The sequence below is a fragment of the Geotrypetes seraphini genome, chromosome 6 (assembly GCF_902459505.1).
Source record: "Geotrypetes seraphini chromosome 6, aGeoSer1.1, whole genome shotgun sequence".
NCBI classification, from domain to species: domain Eukaryota; kingdom Metazoa; phylum Chordata; class Amphibia; order Gymnophiona; family Dermophiidae; genus Geotrypetes; species Geotrypetes seraphini.
This window is the reverse complement of record NC_047089.1, coordinates 259,065,419-259,086,606: the sequence shown is the minus strand read 5'-3', so window position 1 is coordinate 259,086,606 and position 21,188 is coordinate 259,065,419. Positions and strand designations below refer to the sequence as shown.

Sequence of the window (21,188 nt, the reverse complement as noted above, 5' to 3'; positions counted from 1 at the left end):
CAGGAACTTATCCAAACTTTCTTTAAACTGCTTTTACTACATTCTTTGATAGCTCAGCCCTGGGCTTCAGAGCTCAAGGCAGAGCAGTCAATGCCCAGTGGCAGGAACACAGCTGAGGCCTGCAGGGAAGAGGCAGAGCCCTAGACCAACCACAGTTGCAGAGCAGAATGGAGTTGCAGCAGCCCATCAGAGATAAGGGATAGGAAGCGGCGAACTATCTCCCTTCTCCTCACCAGGATGTGGGACAACCACATGGCCAAGGTGCCCCCCACCCCCAGATGCCGGGCCTCTTGCACGGCCCTCAGGAACTCTCCTTCTATCCATTTGGGCATCACCGCACTCCAGCCCAGCAGAAGAGAAGGGAAAGGAAGCCAGCAGATCATCCCCTCTCTCTCCACAGGGGCAGGTAGCCCATGCGGCTGAGACGCCTCCTGTTTCCACTGGGATGGGATGACTATGCGGTTGAGAGGCCCTCTCCCCCTGAATACCGGTCTACCTGCTCGGCACTCATGAGCTCTTCTTTCCATCTGCACTCCCCCCAGCAGGAAGAAGGGAAAGGAAACCATAAGCCACCAGCTTGAAGTTACTTTTGCAATGTGCATGCTAACGTACCTTAAATGAACTGCATGCCACTTGTATGCCATCAGCTTAACGTTATTGTTGCAGTGTATATTCTAGAATGACTAAAGGTTACAGCTGCTTCTATGCTAGACAAACTCAAGGGACCGACTACTTGCTTGACTGCTTGTATAGCTTAAAGTTACTTATGCAGCTTGCAAGCTAGACTACCTTAAATGAACGGCTTGCTGTTATAAGAACATAAGAATTGCGGCTGCTGGGTCAGACCAGTGGTCCATCGTGCCCAGCAATCCACTCACGCGGTGGCCCTTAGGTCAGAGACCAGTGCCCTAATTGAGACTAGCCTTACCTGCGTACGTTCTGGTTCAGCAGGAACTTGTCTAACTTCATCTTAAATCCCTGGAGGGTGTTTTACCCTATGACAGCCTCCGGAAGAGCGTTCCAGATTTCTACCACTCTCTGGGTGCCTAAATGAACCGCATGCATGCAGCCCGAATGTTAAGATAACTGTATAATAGTAGGATATAAGATAAGAACTTCTGGTGGACTGTATGCAAATTTAACCTATACACACTACAACAAAGGCCCCCAACCCAGTAGAAGAAGGGTTGACTAGGACAACGCCTATAGCTTGTAAGCATAAGAAGGGTACACAGGATCACTCCTCAAGCATATAATATGTTTAGGAAAGGGCTCAGTAAGATCAACGCCAACAGGGAGAGGGTAGGCGACACAGGGTTACATAAGAAGAACCAGACAACCAACACACACCAACCAGCAAGCCCAAAACCAAAATACACAATGGAGAGAAGGCTTATTATGAACAAAAAGGCTACTCAGATCACAGGCCTAATAGAGGAACACACACTGGCTCACAAACAGTGGGGTCGTCATAAGCAAAGTGTGCCCCCCAGACTATCACATCATGCTCCATAATAGAATACGCAGAGGAGGGGAGGTTTAGCAGTAATAAACAGATCCAACCTAGGATTCCAGCAAATGAGAACTGCCCAACCAAAAGGAGCAGAAAGTGTTTCCTACTCTATAAAGTAAACAAACAAAATGGGCATAATGGTGTTATATGTCATCCCCGATCTAGACACAGAAGAGTGGCAAAACATCGTGGACCTCATCACTGAAATCACCCTAAAATTCTCCTCATTATGGGTATACGGTGACTTCAATCTACATGCAGACAACCCAGAATGTCAAAGAGCCCAACAGATAGTCCAACAACTGGAAGGTCTAGGACTACACCAAACAGTGAAGGAAAAAACCCCTCGCTGAAAGACACACTTTAGACGTAATGTTCGGCAGAGAGGAAGACAGAGAAGTGCAACCCCACTTCTACGAAAGTGCAATGGACAGACTACCACTTAGTACACTTCGGAAAAAGACAACCAGAAAGTAAGAAAATCAGAAACCTCAGGAACGAGACTGAGAATTGGGAGAGTATTCATAGAGAGCACCAAATTCAAAAGCAGACTGAAGACACTCCTCAGAGAAGTAAAAGCTGAGATCACAGACCTTACAGAATGGGCAAGACTCTGGGACGAGGCAATGGATCTCAGTCTAGGTGTCAAAGTCCCTCCTCGAGGGCCGCATTCCAGTCGGGTTTTCAGGATTTCCCCAATGAATATGCATGAGATCTATTTGCATGCACTGCTTTCATTGTATAGTAATATATCTCATGCATATTCACTGGAGAAATCCTGAAAATCCGACTTGATTGCGGCCCTCCAGGAGGGACTTTGACACCCCTGGTCTAGAAAAAGTAGCCCCTTTAAAATTATGAAAACCAAAGAACAGAGGGGTTGACCCCTCAGATGAAATCATGAAACTACCGTATTTTCACGCATATAACGCGCGCGTTATACGCGTTTTTACCTACCGCGCATACCCCTCGCGCGTTATATGCGTGAGCGCGGTATACAAAAGTTTTAAAACATAGTTCCCACCCCGCCCGACGCCCGATTCACCCCCCCAGCAGGACCGCTCGCACCCCCACCCCGAACGACCGCTCGCACGCGCTCCCACCCGCACCCGCATCCACGATCGGAGCAAGAGGGAGCCCAAGCCCTCTTGCCCGGCCGACTCCCCGACGTCCGATACATCCCCCCCCCCCCACGGCAGGACCACTCGCACCCCCACCCTGAAGGACCGCCGACTTCCCGACAATATCGGGCCAGAAGGGAGCCCAAACCCTCCTGGCCACGGCGACCCCCTAACCCCACCCCGCACTACATTACGGGCAGGAGGGATCCCAGGCCCTCCTGCCCTCGACACAAACCCCCCTCCCCCCCAACGACCGTCCCCCCCAAGAACCTCCGACCGCCCCCCAGCCGACCCGCGATCCCCCTGGCGACCCCCACGACACCCCCACCCCCCTTCCCCGTACCTTTGGTAGTTGGCCGGACAGACGGGAGCCAAACCCGCCTGTCCGGCAGGCAGCCAACGAAGGAATGAGGCCGGATTGGCCCATCCATCCTAAAGCTCCGCCTACTGGTGGGGCCTAAGGCGCGTGGGCCAATCAGAATAGGCCCTGGAGCCTTAGGTCCCACCTGGGGGCGCGGCCTGAGGCACATGGGCCCAACCCGACCATGTGCCTCAGGCCGCGCCCCCAGGTGGGACCTAAGGCTCCAGGGCCTATTCTGATTGGCCCACGCGCCTTAGGCCCCACCAGTAGGCGGAGCTTTAGGATGGATGGGCCAATCCGGCCTCATTCCTTCGTTGGCTGCCTGCCGGACAGGCGGGTTTGGCTCCCGTCTGTCCGGCCAACTACCAAAGGTACGGGGAAGGGGGGTGGGGGGGGCCGCCAGGGGGGTCGCGGGTCGGCTGGGGGGGCGGTCGGAGGTTCTTGGGGGGGGCGGTCGTTGGGGGGGAGGGGGGTTTGCGTCGAGGGCAGGAGGGCCTGGGATCCCTCCTGCCCGTAATGTAGTGCGGGGTGGGGTTAGGGGGTCGCCGTGGCCAGGAGGGTTTGGGCTCCCTTCTGGCCCAACTACCAAAGGTAAGGGGGGTGGGGGGGGTCGCCAGGGGGGTCGCGGGTCGGCTGGGGGGGCGGTCGGAGGTTCTTGGGGGGGGGCGGTCGTTGGGGGGAGGGGGGTTTGCGTCGAGGGCAGGAGGGCCTGGGATCCCTCCTGCCCGTAATGTAGTGCGGGGTGGGGTTAGGGGGTCGCCGTGGCCAGGAGGATTTGGGCTCCCTCCTGGCCCGATATTGTTGGGGAGTCGGCGGTCCTTCGGGGGGAGGGATGTATCGGACGTCGGGGGGGGCATCAGGCTTTCAGGATGGGGACAGACCTTCAAGGGGGGACAGTGCATGGAAGTCAGGGGGGGTGAACGGAGAGTCGGGACAGCGCACGGAAAGTCAGGGCGGGCGAAAGGAGCGTCGGGCAGCATGCGCGGTATACCCGTGAGCGCGGTATACCAAAGTTTTTGTACATATCATCGTGATTTCTGCGCGCTATACCCGTGTGCGCGTTTTATACGGGTGCGCGTTATTTGCGTGAAAATACGGTAAAAGAAAAGGAAAACATATGAAGACGAGGAAGCTAGAAAAACCTGGCTTAGAGCCAACAGAATTCACATCAAAAAGAAAAGAAAAGAAAGAATTCCTCTCAAAAAAGATCCTTGAAGCTGGAAATGCCACAAAAATCCTATAACAGGTAGTGTATGGTCTGTTGGGGAAAAAAATGAAAGAAATCACCACTGAATGCTCCCTAACCATTAAAGAATTCAGTAACTTCTTCACAGCGAAAATAATGAAGCGACCTAAATAACTGCATATCAATACAGAGACATACGAGGGAAACAGGAGACACGATGGAGGAGTTCAAACCCATCACAGAGACTCAGGTGAAAAAACTACTGAGAAGAGTGAAACTGGGCCCTCCATCCCTCGACACATGCCCAATACACTCGATGAGAGAGCTTGAAGGCCCAGGACTCTCCTACCTCATGGACCTAACCAATAAATCATTATAGACCGGACAAGTTCCTATTAAATAGAAATTCTCAGTCATCAAGCCCATTCTGAAGAATAAAGAAAAAGACCTAGAAGTTTTTTCCAACTACAGACCGGTAAACAACCAACCATGGATATCTAAACTAATAGACAAACTAGCCTGTCATCAAATATCAGAAAACTCATACAAGATAGACCAGGCTCAATCAGGGTTCAGAAGACACCTGAGTATAGAAACTGGGGAGGAATGCTGGCTTCGGCCTAATCCTTGCTAAACCTGATAGACTGGACTGCCTGGTAGAGCTTGGAGTCCAAGGGGGACTCGAGCTTGACAACTGGCAGAGGGCCTGGTAGAGTTGTATGAGTGACTGGGAGAGTCCTCATGAAGAGTGACTGAGGGACTGGAAGAGTCTTCAGGAAGTGGAGAAGTCTGAGCGATTGGAAGGAGTCCTCAGGGCGTGTGTCCGGAAAAAGATGACTGAGGGACTGGGAGAGTCCTCAGGGTGTGAGTTCGGGTTAAAGATGACTGAGCAACTGGGCGTGACCCAACTGGAGTCTTAGGCCATGCGCACTGTATCCCAGGATGCATCAGGAAGGAGGCCTAAGGCCTCCTATAGGAGGGGCATTAGACTTCTGAGTCAATCAAGGTCTTAGGCCCCTCCCCGGTGCATCCCAGGATGCACCAGGAAAGGGAAGACCCACTATTTTTAAGAGGCAGGTTTGCCGGCTAGCTTTTCTTCAATAAGGTATGGGGGTGGAGTGTTGAGGTTTGGGAAATGTCAGGGTGGAGTGTTGGGAGTTCAGGGATGCCAGTGACAGGAGGGAGTGGACATCCCTCCTGCCTGGGGAGTGTTGGAAGGAGGGAGTGGACATCCCTCCTGCCAATCTTCAATGGGAGGGTGTTGGGGGTTCGTGGGGTTGTGGCAGGAGGGAGTGGACATCCCTTCTGCCAATCTTCAATGGGAGTGGCAGGAGGGAGTGGGCAATCCCTCCTGCCAATTTCAGGGGTGCTGTCAAGGGGGGTCCTTTGCTGCAGCCGGCTCAACTGATCGCGGGAGGGGTATTTTCCCCTCTGATCAGGTGAGCCAACAGGACTCTCCAAAGCCACAGTTTTGGCTCAGCTGATCAGGGACTCCCTTGCCATGATCAGCTTAGTCAGCTGCATCTAGTTTTAAAGGTCTGAAATTACATTACATTACTGATTTCTATTCCGCCTCAACCTTTCAGTTCTGGGCGGATTACAAAAGAGACAACTGGACATTTCCAGGATAATTACAGAGAGAATTCTGGTCATTTCCAGGAGAAGTTACAAGAATAATGGAGCTGTATATTTCAAGAGCTACAAGATGCTTTACAAATAGGAAATAGTGCAGATCCAGTATATATACCGTTAGGGAAGCAGTTGACATGCTTGAGGCTAAAGAGAAGGGAACTGGTGAAGGGGGGGAGGAGGGGGGAGTTGCGTTGAGGGGGGTCAAGGTTGAGGGGGTTAAGCCATCTGTATAAATTTTTTGAATAGGTGGGTTTTGATTTCTTTGCGAAAATATTTGTAGTCGTTTGTTGTTATCAGCAGGTTGGAGATCGTGTGGTCCAGTTTCGCTGCATGCGTCGCCAGCAGACTGTCAAATATCTTCTTGCGCTGGGTGCCTTTGAGTGGGGGGTAGGTAAAAGGGGTCTTAGTTCTTCTTTGCCTAGTGGTGGCGTTTTGGTACAGGCGGTTGTTTAGGTAATTGGGGGCTGTGCCATTTATTGCTTTGCAGGCCTACATTTCAGGTGTCTGTCATGGTTCTAGGGAGACGCCTAGAGTTGCTTAAACTCGCCCAAGGCCACTTCCAGGCAAAACCACACCCATGCCCAGCCTACATATTTCCCTAGACCTGCAACAAATGCCTAACAGTGTAGGCGTCCTGTATCGGGGAGCTTTTTTCTAAAAACGGGCGTCCCAATTGGTTGCCTACTGCCACCTCCAATCGGGACACCCTTGTTCCTGGGAGGTTTTGTGTGCAGGTCTTTAGACTAATGAAATGAACCATTGACTCCTAATTGCAGCTTTAGAAGTTATGGATGTACTTGGTGCTTTTTGGCAGCTGTTCTTTCTTCAGCTGCAGTGAATAAGGTCACGGTTCCCCTGCTCTTTTCTCTGCTCTGCTGTTCCAACATTAAGCCATTTATCAGGGTAAAAGCCTCTTCTGACACTACAATGATGGATGGAAAGAGTTAGGTGCTTAAATATTTAGCTTGTGTGTCACTACAACCTTGAAAAAGCCTTTTCAGTCCAATGTTATTTTTTAATTTAATTTTGTGAACAGGAAAAAGAAAGCAATTTTGCATGTGTGAAATAACATGGTATAAAAAAAAAAAATTATTATTATTATATCACATCTGCACAGAGAAACTGCCCGGCCGATATTCTAAGGACACTTATAGGGTGAGCAGGTGCTGGTAACCAGGTAAGTGCCAGACAGCAGAAGATTCGAGGGCATCAACTTTAAAATGCCCCTGAATAGTCCCTCTGACCACCTGGGCACTCTCTGGACAATGCCAGGGCACTCCGTGGATGGACTAACTGGTCATCTAACTTCATCCAGCTAATGGTCTGAATAGTGCCAGTCAGAACCAATTTGAAGATAGTATTCCTGATGGCTAGAATTTTAAAATGCTGAATGCCATAATTCTATATGATTTTAAATCACCTTCTTATAAAGAAATCAAGCCTGTAGGCAGTGGCCTAGTAAGGGGAGGGGGGTGCGGTCCACCTTGGGTGTGGTCTTCCTAAGGGCACGGTGGCACCCCTCCTACTCACCTCCTTGCCGAATGCGTCCCTGCCTTTCCCCATATCTTTTTGGCACTCTCTCTGATGTCACTTCCGGGTCCTGCACCTAGGAAGTGCCATCAAATGGGAGCCGACACTGGCGGGGAAGAGGGCGGGGTGCGGCGCCATCGCCCCAGGCGTCACTCACCCTTACTACGCCACTGCCTGTAGGGCTAAATTTCAAGTGCTAAATAACAGAGTTAACCTACTAAATACGTCATTTCTAGTTAAGCTCTTTGGTCTTCAGGATATCACTAACGAACATAGATATAAACGGTGAAGAAAAAGCAGGATGAAGTATCTCATACCAGACTGGATGGACTGCTCAGGTCTTTTTGTGCCATCATCTGCTATGCTACCATGAAGCTAATTTTCAAAAGAGAAAAATACCTCAAAAGTGGCCCAAGGAGACAAGCTCCCGCCGCGGGGCTTTTCAAAAACTCATATACCAGTTCATATTTACTTTCATTTGAGACATTTATAGTATTTTAAAGTTTTACACAATGGATTCTCTTTTGTTCTTACAGCAGTTCATTATTGGTTTTGCCTTTTTTTTATTTTTTCCTCAGGCCTCTTTCAGCCATTTTAGTAGATATTAATGCATGGTTGAAGTGTTATTTTGGTTCCCTTACGCCTATAGGTCCTAATTTATTTTCATATTTTGATACAATTATGTTCTCTTACTGTTCAGTTAAGATAATTTTGCTTTCATTATTCAAAGATATACACACAGATCTTTTTATATCTTTTATGACATAGGCTATTTACGAACACCCTATCAACAAGGTATGTAGCACAGTGCCGCCTGCATATACCATAGATGGGCGCTTTTTTTTTCATTTTGGTTGTTGTTCCTCTATTCTTATCTTCATTTCCTCATTTTTGTATCCCTATTCTTTATATTCTTTTTAAAAATCTTTTTTATTCAATATGTACTTTGCATTCAGTCTTATCATAAGGATGGAGGAGTAATAGACCCTGATCGATTTTCAGAGGGTTGTATTCGTGAGGAGCTAGCTAAAATAAAGGTAGATAAAGCAATGGGGCCGGATGGTGTACATCCGAGGATGCTGAAGGAACTTAGGGAAGTTCTGGTAGCTCCGCTGACTGACCTTTTCAATGAGTCTCTAGAGTCAGGAGTGATATCAGAGGACTGGAGAAAAGCGGATGTGGTCCCTCTCCACAAAGGTGGAAGTAAGGAAAATGTAGGGAATTACAGGCCGGTAAGAGATGGGCCGTGGCCCTTATCTGCCGTCTATTTCTATGTTTCTATGTAAGTCTGACTTCTGTGATAAGCAAATTAATGGAAACACTTTTAAAAAAGAGAATGGTCAAGTTTTTGGAATCCTGTGGATTACAGGACTGGAGGCAACATGGATTCACTAGAGGTAGGTCTTGTAAGACAAATCTGATCAATTTCTTTGACTGGCTGACCAGAGAATTGGATAGAGGATGTGCGCTAGATGTGGTGTATTTAGATTTTAGCAAAGCCTTTGACAGTGTTCCACACAAACGTCTAATAAGTAATCTGAGTGCCCTTGGGATTGGTCCCAAAGTGACGGGCTGGGTCAGAAACTGGTTGAGTGGAAGCTGACAGAGGGTAGTGGTCAATGGAGATCGCTCTGAGGAAAGGGATGTTACCAGTAGTGTGCCTCAAGGTTCTGCTCTTGGGCCTGTTCTTTTTAACATTTTTCTAAATGATATTGCTGAAGGGTTGCCGGGTAAGATTTGCCTCTTTGCGGATGATACCAAAATCTGCAATAGAGTAGACACACCGGATGGTGTAAATAACATGAAGAAAGACCTGGCGAAGCTTGAAGAATGGTCTGACATTTGGCAGGTAAAATTTAATGCTAATAAATGCAAGGTCATGCATTTGGGCTGCAAAAACCAGAGGGAACGGTACACTTTAGGAGGTGAAGAACTTATATGCACGATGGAAGAGCGAGACTTGGGTGTGATTGTATGTGATGATCTTAAGGTGGCCAAACAGGTTGAAAAGATGACGGCGAAAGCTAGAAGGATGCTAGGTTGCATAAGGAGAGGTATGGCCAGTAGGAAAAAGGAGGTATTGATGCCCCTATATAAGACTCTGGTGAGACCTCATTTAGAATATTGTGTACAATTCTGGAGGTCGCACCTTCAAAAAGATATAAAAAAGATGGAGTTGGTCCAGCAGAAGGCTACTGAAATGGTGTGTGGTCTTCGTGATAAGGCATATAGGAACAGACTTAAAGATCTCAATCTGTATACTTTAGAGGAAAGGTGGGAGGGGGAGATATGAGAGTTGTTTAAATACCTACATAATATAACTGTGCATGAGTCGAGTCTCTTTCGTTTGAAAGAAAACTCTGCAATGAGAGGGCATAGGATGAAGTTAAAAGGTGATGAGCTCCAGAATAATCTAAGGAAATACTTTTTTACGGAAAGGGTGGTAGATGTGTGGAATAGTCTTCCTGAAGAGCTGGTGGAAACAAATTCAAGAGGGTCTGGGATAGTCATGTGGGATCTGTCAGAGAGAGAAAGAGATAATAGTTACTATGGATGGGCAGACTAGATGGGCCATTTAGCCTTTATCTGTCGTCATGTTTTTTATGATTGTTTTAAGAATTGTTTTGATGTCATCAGTTCTAGTAAACCATGTACATCCTATATAACAAAACCTTACCCATGCATGCACTTTTAAAACGGCGTGATCCCTGCCGCTGTGAGTTGTGATCCGTGGCCATATTCTATTTTAGAACACGGTGGCAGGGATCACTCTGGCCACTCCCCTCCTCCTGCCCTCCATCACCAACCACTGGAGGAAGCGCAGGCAAGCTCTCTCCCTGCCCGTGTCCTCACTCCCGACCTCACTCACCAACCGCCGCTGATCCTCCCCTTCAAAGCAGCCTGCGATCGTGACCCTCCCCCCAAAGCAGCCCCCTTTCTCTCTCCCTGACTGTCTCTCCATGGCCCCACTTCTGTATTCCCCCAGAGTAAAGCTGTCTGCCCCCCAGCACACCCCTACCCCAAAGCAGCCCCCTTTCCCTCTCCCTAACGTCTCTCCATGACCCTTCTGTCTTCCCCCAGAGCAAAGCTGTCTGCCCCCCAGCCCACACCGCCCCCCAAAGCAGCCCTCTTTCCCTCTCCCCCTGTATTGTTCCCTTTCTTACCCTCCCTCCATCCCGGCGTCTTCTGGCCTGCTCCTCTTCAAAGCAGCCTGCGATCGTGGACGGCTTTAGCGAACCTCGCAGGCCGCTCTCCAACCTCAGTAGCACGTTCCCTCTGACGCACGGGATCGTGTCAGAGGGAACGTGCTACTGAGTTGGAGAGCAGCCTGCGAGGTTCGCTAAAGCCGTCCACGATCGCAGGCTGCTTTGAAGAGGAGCAGGCCAGAAGACGCCGGGATGGAGGGAGGGTAAGAAAGGGAACAATACAGGGGGAGAGGGAAAGAGGGCTGCTTTGGGGGGCGGTGTGGGCTGGGGGGCAGACAGCTTTGCTCTGGGGGAAGACAGAAGGGTCATGGAGAGACGTTAGGGAGAGGGAAAGGGGGCTGCTTTGGGGTAGGGGTGTGCTGGGGGGCAGACAGCTTTACTCTGGGGGAATACAGAAGTGGGGCCATGGAGAGACAGTCAGGGAGAGAGAAAGGGGGCTGCTTTGGGGGGAGGGGTATGCTGGGGCAGACAGCTGTGCATGGGGGGTGGGGGAGATAGAAGGATACAGACAGCAGCCAAGGAGAGAGAGAGAAAGAAACACAGACAGACAGACAGACAGACACATCTATTATAGCACCCATTACTGTAATGGGCTTAAAGACTAGTGTGATATAATCTGTTTATATGTTATTTTATTGTTTATAATTTTTAGTATCTCACTAGTCCCCTGAGGAAGGCTTGTGCCTGGGATCCTAGTTGGGACCATAACATATGAGATTGTTTCTCTTTGTTGGACTAATAAACAGGTCTCATTTGGTTGTTTTTAGACATCTCACTTGCCTCTTTTTTGTGTTTTTTTGTCAGAAAGCAGCAGATGGACATTTTTTTTGCAATTCAGAACTGGGACATTTGACTCACAGTTTGTCTAAACCGCAAGGAGGCATGTTGAAGGCATAATTGGGTGTAGAATGAAGTCCACGTTTATTTAGACCTGACTCTCCTTAATCCCCCAAAGGTATGACCTCTCCAGATATAATGGCCATGAGTATCCTGGTGGTCAGTGCAGTGGACAGTGAACAACTGGACTCTTAACTCTAATTCAAACACAGTCCGACACATTGGCAGATAAATGAAAAGTTAGATAATATGGAAAACAAAGGTAACCCCTTAAAAATGCACAGAGTCCAACGTCGCCCTCTCCCGTATAGATTACTGCAATTGGCGGGTCTAGGGGTCTGGATTTTACTAAAGTAAAATCTGGTAACTCTACCAGAGGCAGCAGATCTATTGAGGTAGAAGAAGATATCTCTTTTCTTACAGGACCTAAGGCAACAAGAGGGCATCTGTAAAAACTCAGGGGTGGGAGATTTCATAGCAACACTAGGAAGAATTTCTTCACTGAAAGGGTGGTTGATCGTTGGAATGATCTTCCACTTCAGGTAATTAAGGCAAGCAACGTGCTCGATTTGAAGAAAAAATGGGATAAGCATGTGGGTTCACTTCGTGGAAGTGCTTAGGGGGAAGGTCCTTAGAGTGGGCAGACTTGTTGGGCCAGTGGCCCTTTTCTGCCGTCATATTCTATGTTTCTATGTTACCACTAGGGCACTCGTCACCTCCTAAATTTTTCATTCAATAATGGCTTTGAGCTAGACATTTTTATGCCTCTGCCCACGACTGATAGAGAGGAGAGAGTGGTGTAGTGGTTAGAGCTATAGCCTCAGCACTCTGCTCTGCACCCTGTGACCCTGGGCAAGTCACTTAGTCCTTCACTACCCCAGGGACTTTAGATAGATTGTGAGCCCACTGGCCAAGAGCAAGAAAGATACTTGAAGTACCTGTACAGTATGTAAACCACTTTAAGTGTGGTTGCAAAACTACAAAAAAGGGCTATTCAAGTCCCAATCCCTTTCCCTAGATTACAAACAAATATTTATTGATACAAGATCCTCGGGAAGTGTTGCGTTAGGATAAAAACTTGTACCTGGAAAAACCTGTCCTGTAACAATGGCAAACTGTATATTATGTATGTTAACTGGTAACCCTTCCTGAGCTATTTGGGGAGGATTAGAACATAACAATTGCCACTGCTGGGTCAGACCAGTGGTCCATCATGCCCAGCAGTCAAAGACCAGCACCCTAAGTGAGACTAGCCCTACCTGCGTACGTTCCGGTTGTCTTGAATCCCTGGAGGGAGTTTTCCTCTATAACAGCCTCTGGAAGAGCGTTCCAGTTTTCTACCACTCTCTGGGTGAAGAAGAACTTTCTTACATTCGTCCAGAATCTATCCCTTTCAATTTTAGAGAATCACTGGAACAACTTTTAAATTGTTGGACCAAAGATTCCTCTCCTTTTTTATTGGTCAGTTTTCCTACACTCTGCCAGATGAATTATTGTGGATCGAGCCCAGCGGGGAAGCGTCTTAGGGATAGAAAAGTTCTAATTGTCATCTTTTATTGGTCAGTGAAGGCATGAGTTGCTCTGAGGAACATGCAGAGACAGAAGGAATGTGCTCGTCTAATTGTGAAATAGCTGAGTCGGCTGCTTCTTGCAGGATATGCGGTGACTGCTGAGATCTCGCTGTCATTTATCCTCTGCACACACTGTCAGCATGAAGAGAGGTTATGTTATGTCATGTGGAATCTTATATCACAAAGAATCCTCTCACAATGGAGATCTAGGCGGGTTACAAGCAGGTCATATTTTCTTATAATTAGTAACACTTCACTATATGTTAATTAACCAGTAATTATGAAATACCTACGTTGGAGTCTACATAGTAATCCTTAAAACAGAAACACCTTTCTCGGTTCAACACAGTATCACCAATAAATCAGACTCCTTGAGCAAAATTACCACTTACCAATCTGTATTTCTTGGATCGTAAGTTTACTTTCTAGAGGATGAAGCAGCTTGGGAGGTTTGTCTGTCAACGGAGCTAAAAAAAACAACAACAGATAAGCAATGATTATATGATGACATTTACACACCTGCTCTTTCATTATGAGATCATTCTAAAAGGCAAACTTAACAAGGAAAATGCAAAGAAAATGGTTGCCCTGTCACGTAACCCCACACAACTCCATAAGCTCTACCCTAAAGGCTCAACAGGGCTCCATGTTATTGCCACTGGAAATAGTCATTTTGGTGTTGTTGCATGGTCTTGGCAGGATTTCCTCGAGGCAGGAAGTACCAGACAGGTTCAGGTTTTATTTGGAGGGGTGGGGGTGGGGGGTGGGGGAGGGAACATGAAAATTGCCCAGAGCCAATGACCACAAAGAGGCAAAATATCTGGATATCTGATAATAGCTGGGCCCATTTCGTATTTTGACTTTGTGCTCCATTATAGGTGTGCCCAATAGGCTGAGAGCTCATATCACTTCTGTCAGTGCTAATCTAATCTAATCTTCATTTTATATACCGAATCTACTCCCTAAGGAGCTCTACTCAGTTGACAGTTCGTTAAACAATGAAACATAACAAGTAAAAACTGTGGGATAAAAACAGAAATTGGTTAGATTAGATGGATGGAAAAAGTTAGAAAAAAGTATGTTGAATTGCTTAAAATTACTATACAACAGCTAAAATGAGATTAACTATTGTGAAAACAACCAGGTTTTTAAACTTTTTCGAAATTGAAATAATTGATCTACCAGTCTATTGTTTAGGATGGAAGACAAGATTTGTAATTGTTAATTATTTATTAAAACTTGATATATTGCTTAAGCTATTTACATGGAAGAGCTGTTTACATGAGAAAGAGAAAAGTTTCACGTTTCAAATTTATTATGGTTTGATATTCTGCTTTAATGCCAATGTGGTTTACAATATAAAACAATTTTTAAAACAAAAAATAATTAAAAATAGGGGAAAGGACATATATATGTGAATTTTTACGGCAGTATTTTGAATAATTTGTAATCTCCTAGTCTCTTTTGGGGGGATTCCATAGTAAAGGGAATTACAGTAGTCTAGGATGGAGATGACCAAGGAATGAATGAGGATAAAAAGAGATTTTGCTTCTAGAATTGACGTATCATCTCGAGTTTAAAGAACTATGGACCTGATATTTAAGGCAATTTAAGAAAGGGGGCACAATCAAATATCAGCACTAATCGGTCATCTCAAGTCTGGGAATGAGAAGGATGTTGAGGAACAGAGTCGGGAAGGAGCCAGGAGTTATGCAGGTACTGGTAATATTCATTGTAATTGCCTGCATAGCTAAACAGGCAAGCTGGTTGAATAAATAGCAATCCTAACTTTGCAGATGCCTTGTCACCCGCATCACTTCTGAGTAGTGGCCTGAAGAACTGCAATATCCTCTCCCATCCAACCTTCCTTGTAGACCATTTGGGCTTCCCCTCAATTCCAATATCCCTTCCCTTCCTCCTAGAAGGTCATCTGGCTCCCCAACAAGGATCCCTCACCCCAAGTATGCCTCCATTTGGGTCTACCTTTCGGATCTCTGGTATTCTGGCAAAGAAAGGATGGAAGTGATAGCCGCTCACTCTTATCCATCGTAGCTCCCACTACTGAAGTACCGTGAGGCTATTGCTGGAGATCGCATCAATCATTTTAAAGTAGGAACAGTGGCGTACCTAGAGTATGTGGCACCCGGGGCCCATCATTTTTTGACACCCCCCCCAATGTAAAAAATATTTTTTGTAATGACCATGAAACGGAATAAATGGTCAGGATAGAAACAGGCAGTGAAAATTTTATTTTATTGGACCTCATATATGTAACCATTATTCCAAACATACCATAACATAACATAAATTATGTCTGAATTGTCATGACATCAGAAGTACATATGGAGTAGTTGCAGGTGATGCTTGGGACAGTTCTAATTGTGTTAGTTCGGTTTTATGTGTTTTTTTAATAGAAGGGCTTTTATTTCTTTTTGGAAGGTTTTATAGTTTGTGGTCGAAGTCAATAGGTTGTAGAGTTGGGGGGTCGAGTGTTAGGAGGTTGTCAAACAGTTTTTTTTCTTTTGACGATTTTGGTTGGAGGGTGTGTGAATGGTGCCTGAGTTCTCTTATGTCTGGTTGAGGTGGATTGAATTATTTAGCTGAAGAAATTAGTTACCCTCCACCCCCCATTCCACACTCATTAATTCTCTTCCATTTTTGTTCCCATTATAAAAAAACACTGATAAGTTCCCAGAAAAAAAATACATTAAAATAAGAAGTGAAAACAAAGGCCCCTACAGATGAGAACATAACATAAGAATAGCCTAACTGGGTCAGACCAATGGTCCATCATGCCCAGTAGCCCATTCTCATGGTAGCCAATCTAGGTCACTAGTACCTGGTCAAAACCCAAAGAGTAGCAACATTCCATGCTACCGATCCAGGGCAAGCAGACGTTTCCTCCATGTCTTAATAACAGACTATGGACTTTTCCTCCAGGAATTTGTCCAAACCTTTCTTAAAACCAGCTACGCTATCTGCTTTTACCATAACTTCTGGCCACTTCATTTTTAAGCTGAGATCTTTCCTTCCAAACAGAGACTTTGCTAGATGTCAAATACAGCACAAGGTAACTTCATACGGACTTAGCTGTGCAGGAAATGTGAATCTCCTCATACACCCACCATACAGTGCAAAAATGTGCAAAGGTCTGTTTTTTTTCTTTCGATCACTACATAGCCTAAAGCCACACAAGCAGTGCTGTTACAAACATATTCTGAAGGTCAATGCTAAGGTTATCAAAGTTTCCTTCCTTGGACCAGAAGGAGATACTGACAAACCACTGGAAGAGATCCCAAAACAACTACCCAGGCACAACACCCAAAGTCCCACTCAGTGTGTGAACCAGTTGAGTGGAGTGGACTAACTGGGGGGTGGAAATGGGCTCAGAGTTTGCTCAGCAGAATTCCCCAGACCATCTCTTCCTCTCAACACATTGACACGCTGCCACCACCACCATTAGGAACACCTCACCGGATAGGCCAGCAATGCTTATAAACTTTATAAAACACATTATTATATTTTCTTATAAAGCACATATTTTAATTGAACTCTCTGACATCCTCAGCCTTGCCATTCACAAAAATAGAAGGAAGAAAAGTTCCCATTTCCTGCTGTCTCATGTCCCCAGCCTATACAATATTTTTCTTCTGCAGACCCTTCAAAAGTCTGACCAAATCCTCGTTTCACTTGCATTATAAAGTACTGAGGATTCCATCTCTCCCCAATCCCAGGTCCTAAAGTCTAAGACAGTAGCGCAACTAGTGCTGCCAGATTCAGGAAAAAAAATTTCGATTCGATTCAGCCTATTGAATTGGTTTATCGATTCGATTTTCTTGCCCAATTGGGTGTTTTTTTCAAACATCCTGGTGGGTTTATTTTATAGCTTTTTCACCCCCCTTTGGCTTTTCCTAACCACACTGGCGCTGTGGTGTAAATAAAATAAAGAAACAAAAAGGACTTTTCCTCTCGCTGTTAAACCCTAGCTCACTTTGCGGTCTAACACCAGCTCTGGCAGGATACACATTTCAAAACTGACATATTTTAATCACAAAACAGAAAATAAAATTAGTTTTTCTACCTTTTGTTGCCGGTTATTTTTCAAATCCTGTTGGTCCAAGGCTCTGGTTGTCTTCTGATAACTTGCTTGCCAGGGACTCCTTCTTTCTTCTTTCTCCGTGCTAATCATCCATCTGCCATCTCTGTCCTCCCCTTCCGTTTCCCTTCCCTCCTCCGGATGTCTGGCATCTTTCCTTTATTTCGTCTCCCTCCACAGATCCATCTTTTCTTAACTACCCTTTCATCTAGCATCTCTCCCTCCTTCCCCCCCTCCACACCATCCCTTGTGTCCAACTTCTCTCCCTTTGTGTTCCTTCCCTCCCTAAAACCCATGGTCCATCATCTCTCTCCCTCTCCTCTATTTTCACTCATTATTTCTTCCCACCCAAAGTCCGGCATATGCACGTCTCTTTGAACCCCTCCCCCTTCCCTCCGTGCACTTCTACACCAGGGCCCCCTTCCCCTGAAGGCTTGTCCCCCCCTTAAAGGTCTGCATCCCACCCCCCGAAGGCCTGTCCCCCCCTTGAAGGCCTGCCTGCCTGTTCCCCTTGAAGGCCTGTCTCCCCCCTTGAAGGCCTGTCCCCCCCTTGAAGGTCTGTCTGCCTGTCCCCCATGAAGGCCTGTCCCTCCCTTGAAGGCAAGTCCCCCTGAAGGCCTGTCTCCCCCCCAAGGCCTGCCTGCCCGCCCCACCCTGAAGCCCTGCTGCCCCCCGAAGGACCACTCGCCCCCCACCACCTCGAAGGACTGCTCGCGGCCCCCCCACCCACCATCACGGACTGATCATCCCCCCAGTCTCCCCGCACCATTTACCTGGGGAAGCAGCCTGCAGCAAGATTGCGATGCCAGCGATCTTTGTGCTACTTCGGCTCTGTTTCCTCCGCCGCGGTCCCACTTCTCCTCTGACATCAGAGGAGGGGCGGGACCGCGGCAGAGGAAACAGAGCCGAAGTAGCGAAAAGATCGCTGGCATCGTGATCTTGCTGCAGGCTGCTTACCCAGGTAAATGGTGCGGGGAGGCCGGGGGGGGGAGGAGGGAATCCAGATGCGAGACCCGGATGTCAGGGGCTGAACCGGACGCAGGGGGAGGAACCGGACTGGGAGCACCCCCTCAGGGCTTGCACCCGGGGCGGACCTCCTCCCCCGCCCCCCCCCTTGGTACGCCACTGAGTAGGAACTAGATAGGTACTTTGCCCCTGGGTTGGCCACTGTTGGATACTGGGCTTGATGAACCCTTGGTCTGTCCCAGATACTAGGGTCCACTTTGGAGGTTGGCACCCAAGAAAAAGATCTGGGTGTCATTGTGGACAATACAATGAAACCTTCTGCCCAATGTGCAGCAGTAGCCAAAAAAAGCAAACAAGAGTATTAAAAAAGGGATGGTTAACAAGAATAAGAATGTTATAATGCCTCTGTATTGTTCCATGGTGCGACCTCACCTGGAGTATTGCATTCAATTCTGGTCTCTGTTTTAGAGAATGACACAGTGGCTGGTACCTGCCGAAACGGGAACAGAAAAAAAGTGGTTGCTGCGGGTATGGGGACAAGGCCATTCACCGCCCCGTGGAGTGGTGAATGGCCTTGTTTCTGCAGTTAAGTTTATTAGGATTTGATATACCACTTATCAAGGTTATCTAAGTGGTTTTTTACAATCAGGTACTCAAGCATTTTCCCTATCTGTCCCGGTGGGCTCACAATCTATCTAACGTACCTGGGGCTATGGAGGACTGAGTGGCTTGTCCAGGGTCACAAGGAGCAGCGCGGGGTTTGAACCCACAACCCCAGGGTGCTGAGGCTGTAGATCCAACCACTGCGCCACACACTCCTCCAAGTGAGGGAATGCGTGTGGTCACCGATCGTGTGGTTCAGCAGCCCCTCCCTCCCTCCTTCCTTCCTTCCAATTGATGCCGTCCAGGCATCTCCCTCCCTCCATTCCCCTCACCTTTGTGGCGATTTTCATTTTCCAGCAGTAAAAGCCTTTCAACAAGTCACACGCAGCTGCTTCAAACTTCTTCTCTGATGCAACCGGAAACAGGAAGTTGTGTCAAAGGAGAAGTTTCGGGCAGCTGCATGCGACTTGATGAAAGGCTCGGGCAGCTGGGAGACAAAATAAAGAAAATCACCATGAAGGTGAGGGAAAGGGAGATGCCTGGACCATGGCGATCGGGAGAGAGGGGGCTGCTGGACTGCAAAGGGCGCTGAAGGGAAGTGGAGAGAGAGGGGGAGGGGAGAGAGAAATAGATGCTGCATGGAAATGGGTAGGAGAGAGAGAGAGAAGAATACGCTGCATGGAAATGCGTAGGAGAGAGGGGAACACGCTGGAAGGGAGAGCGAGGGGGAGGGAGGAGCAGACACTGCATGTTAGTGGGTAGGAGAGAGGGGAGAAGATGCTGCATGTTAATGGGTAGGAGAGAGAGGGGAGAAGATTCTGAAGCAAAGTGGGGATGGGAGAGAGCGTAACAGACCCTGAAGGGAAGTGGGAAGGAGAGAGAGAGGGGAGCACATACTGGATGGAAGGAGGGGATAAAGAAAAAGAGCACATGCTGGATTGGGGTAAGAGGATCAATTTAGTGAGATACTGGAAGGGGTGAGGGAAAGAGGTGGCAAGCTATAGGTAGACACAATGAAAGGGAAATTGAGGTCTGGAAAGTAAGTAGACAAGAGGTAGAAAACAAATTGTGAAGGAAGGGCAGAAAAGAAAAGGAAGGAACAGGGAGAGGAGGGAGAGATACAAGAGTATTGGGGGAGGGGGGAGGAGACAGATACCAGATCTGAATGGAGGAAAAGAGGAATGAGATGCTAAAAACCACCTGAGGAAGGGAGAGATGGAAGGGAAGAAGACAGCGATGCCAGACCATGGGGAGAGCAGAGGGAAGAAGATAGGTGCCATACCAATGGGGGGGGGGAGGGGGGAGAGGTGGAAGGAAGAGACAAGACAGTTTCTTGTAGAGGCATAGAAATAGAGCAGAATGATGCCATAAGGAAGAGGTAGACCGTAGATGGAAGGAAGAGAATGACGAGAAGATGAGGAAAACAGAAACCAGACAACAAAGGTAGAAAAAAATTCTATTTCTTTACTCTTTTCTTCATTTCTTTCTTTTCTTTGCTTTAGGATAAACCAGTATTGTATCTGTGTTCAGTATAAAATTATTTGAGGCTTGTGTGGATGGGATCAGATGGTTTGCGGGGACGGGGTCAAGCTCATGGGGACAGGGACTGAGCTTGCGGGGACGGGGTGGAGATGGAGACCAAGCTCACAGGGATGGGGTGGAGATGGGGACCAAGTTCATGGGGACAGGGTGGAGACGGGGCCAAAATTTTTCTCTCGTGTCATTCTCTACTTTGTATCTCAAAAAAGATATGGCAAAATTGGAAGAGATTCAAACGAGAGCGACCAAAATGATAAAGGGGATGAAACTCCTCTTATATGAGGAAAGAATAGAAAGGTTAGGGCTCTTCAGCTTGAGGGGAGATATGATTGGTCTACAAAATCCTGAGTGGAGTAGAATGGGTGGATCGATTTTTTTTACTCCATCAAAAATTACAAAGACTAGGGGACACTATGAAGTTACAGGGAAATACTTTTAAAATCAATAGGAGGAAATATTTTTTCACTCAGAGAATAGTTAAGCTCTGGAAAATGTTACCAGAGGTTGTGGTAAGAGCGGATTGCTTAGCTGGTTTTAAGAAAGGTTTAGACAAATTCCTGAAGGAAAAGTCCACAGTCTATTATTGAGACAGACATGGGGGAAGCCACTGTTTGCCCTGGATCGGTAGCATGGAATGTTGCCACTCTTTGGGGATTCCGCATGGAATGTTGCATTCTTTGGGGTTCCAGAATCTTGCTTACTCTGAGATAATGGAACATTGTTACTCCTTAGTTTTGGCCAGATACTAGGGATCTGGATTGGCCACTGTGAGAACAGGCTACTGGGCTTGATGGACCATTGGTCAGAGCCAGTAAGGTCATTCTTATGGTCTTTAAGATGGAGGACAGTAAAGACAAAACCTCACAACCTGCTGAAGGAGGAAAGTGGATCCTGGGAAGAAGTTAAGGAAATGGCATTACTGAGCCAAGAAACAGGGTCTGTAAAGTGTGTGGATGAAGCTACGGATTTATTTCTGGGCCCAAAATGACAGCTACAAGGTCTGAAGCCAAATCATGCAGACTCGGCA

General features: G+C 47.3%; 1 protein-coding gene across 1 annotated transcript in view; it reads right to left on the bottom strand.

Moving 5' to 3' along the window:
- The window catches only part of IL1RAPL1 (interleukin 1 receptor accessory protein like 1), a 625,154-nt gene that overhangs the window by 97,993 nt on the left and 505,973 nt on the right, over positions 1-21,188 (bottom strand). Inside the window, exon 6 of the mRNA XM_033950060.1 lies at positions 13,350-13,424. Within this exon, the coding sequence (XP_033805951.1) occupies positions 13,350-13,424 (75 nt within the window). The remainder of the gene's footprint in view (positions 1-13,349; positions 13,425-21,188) is intronic.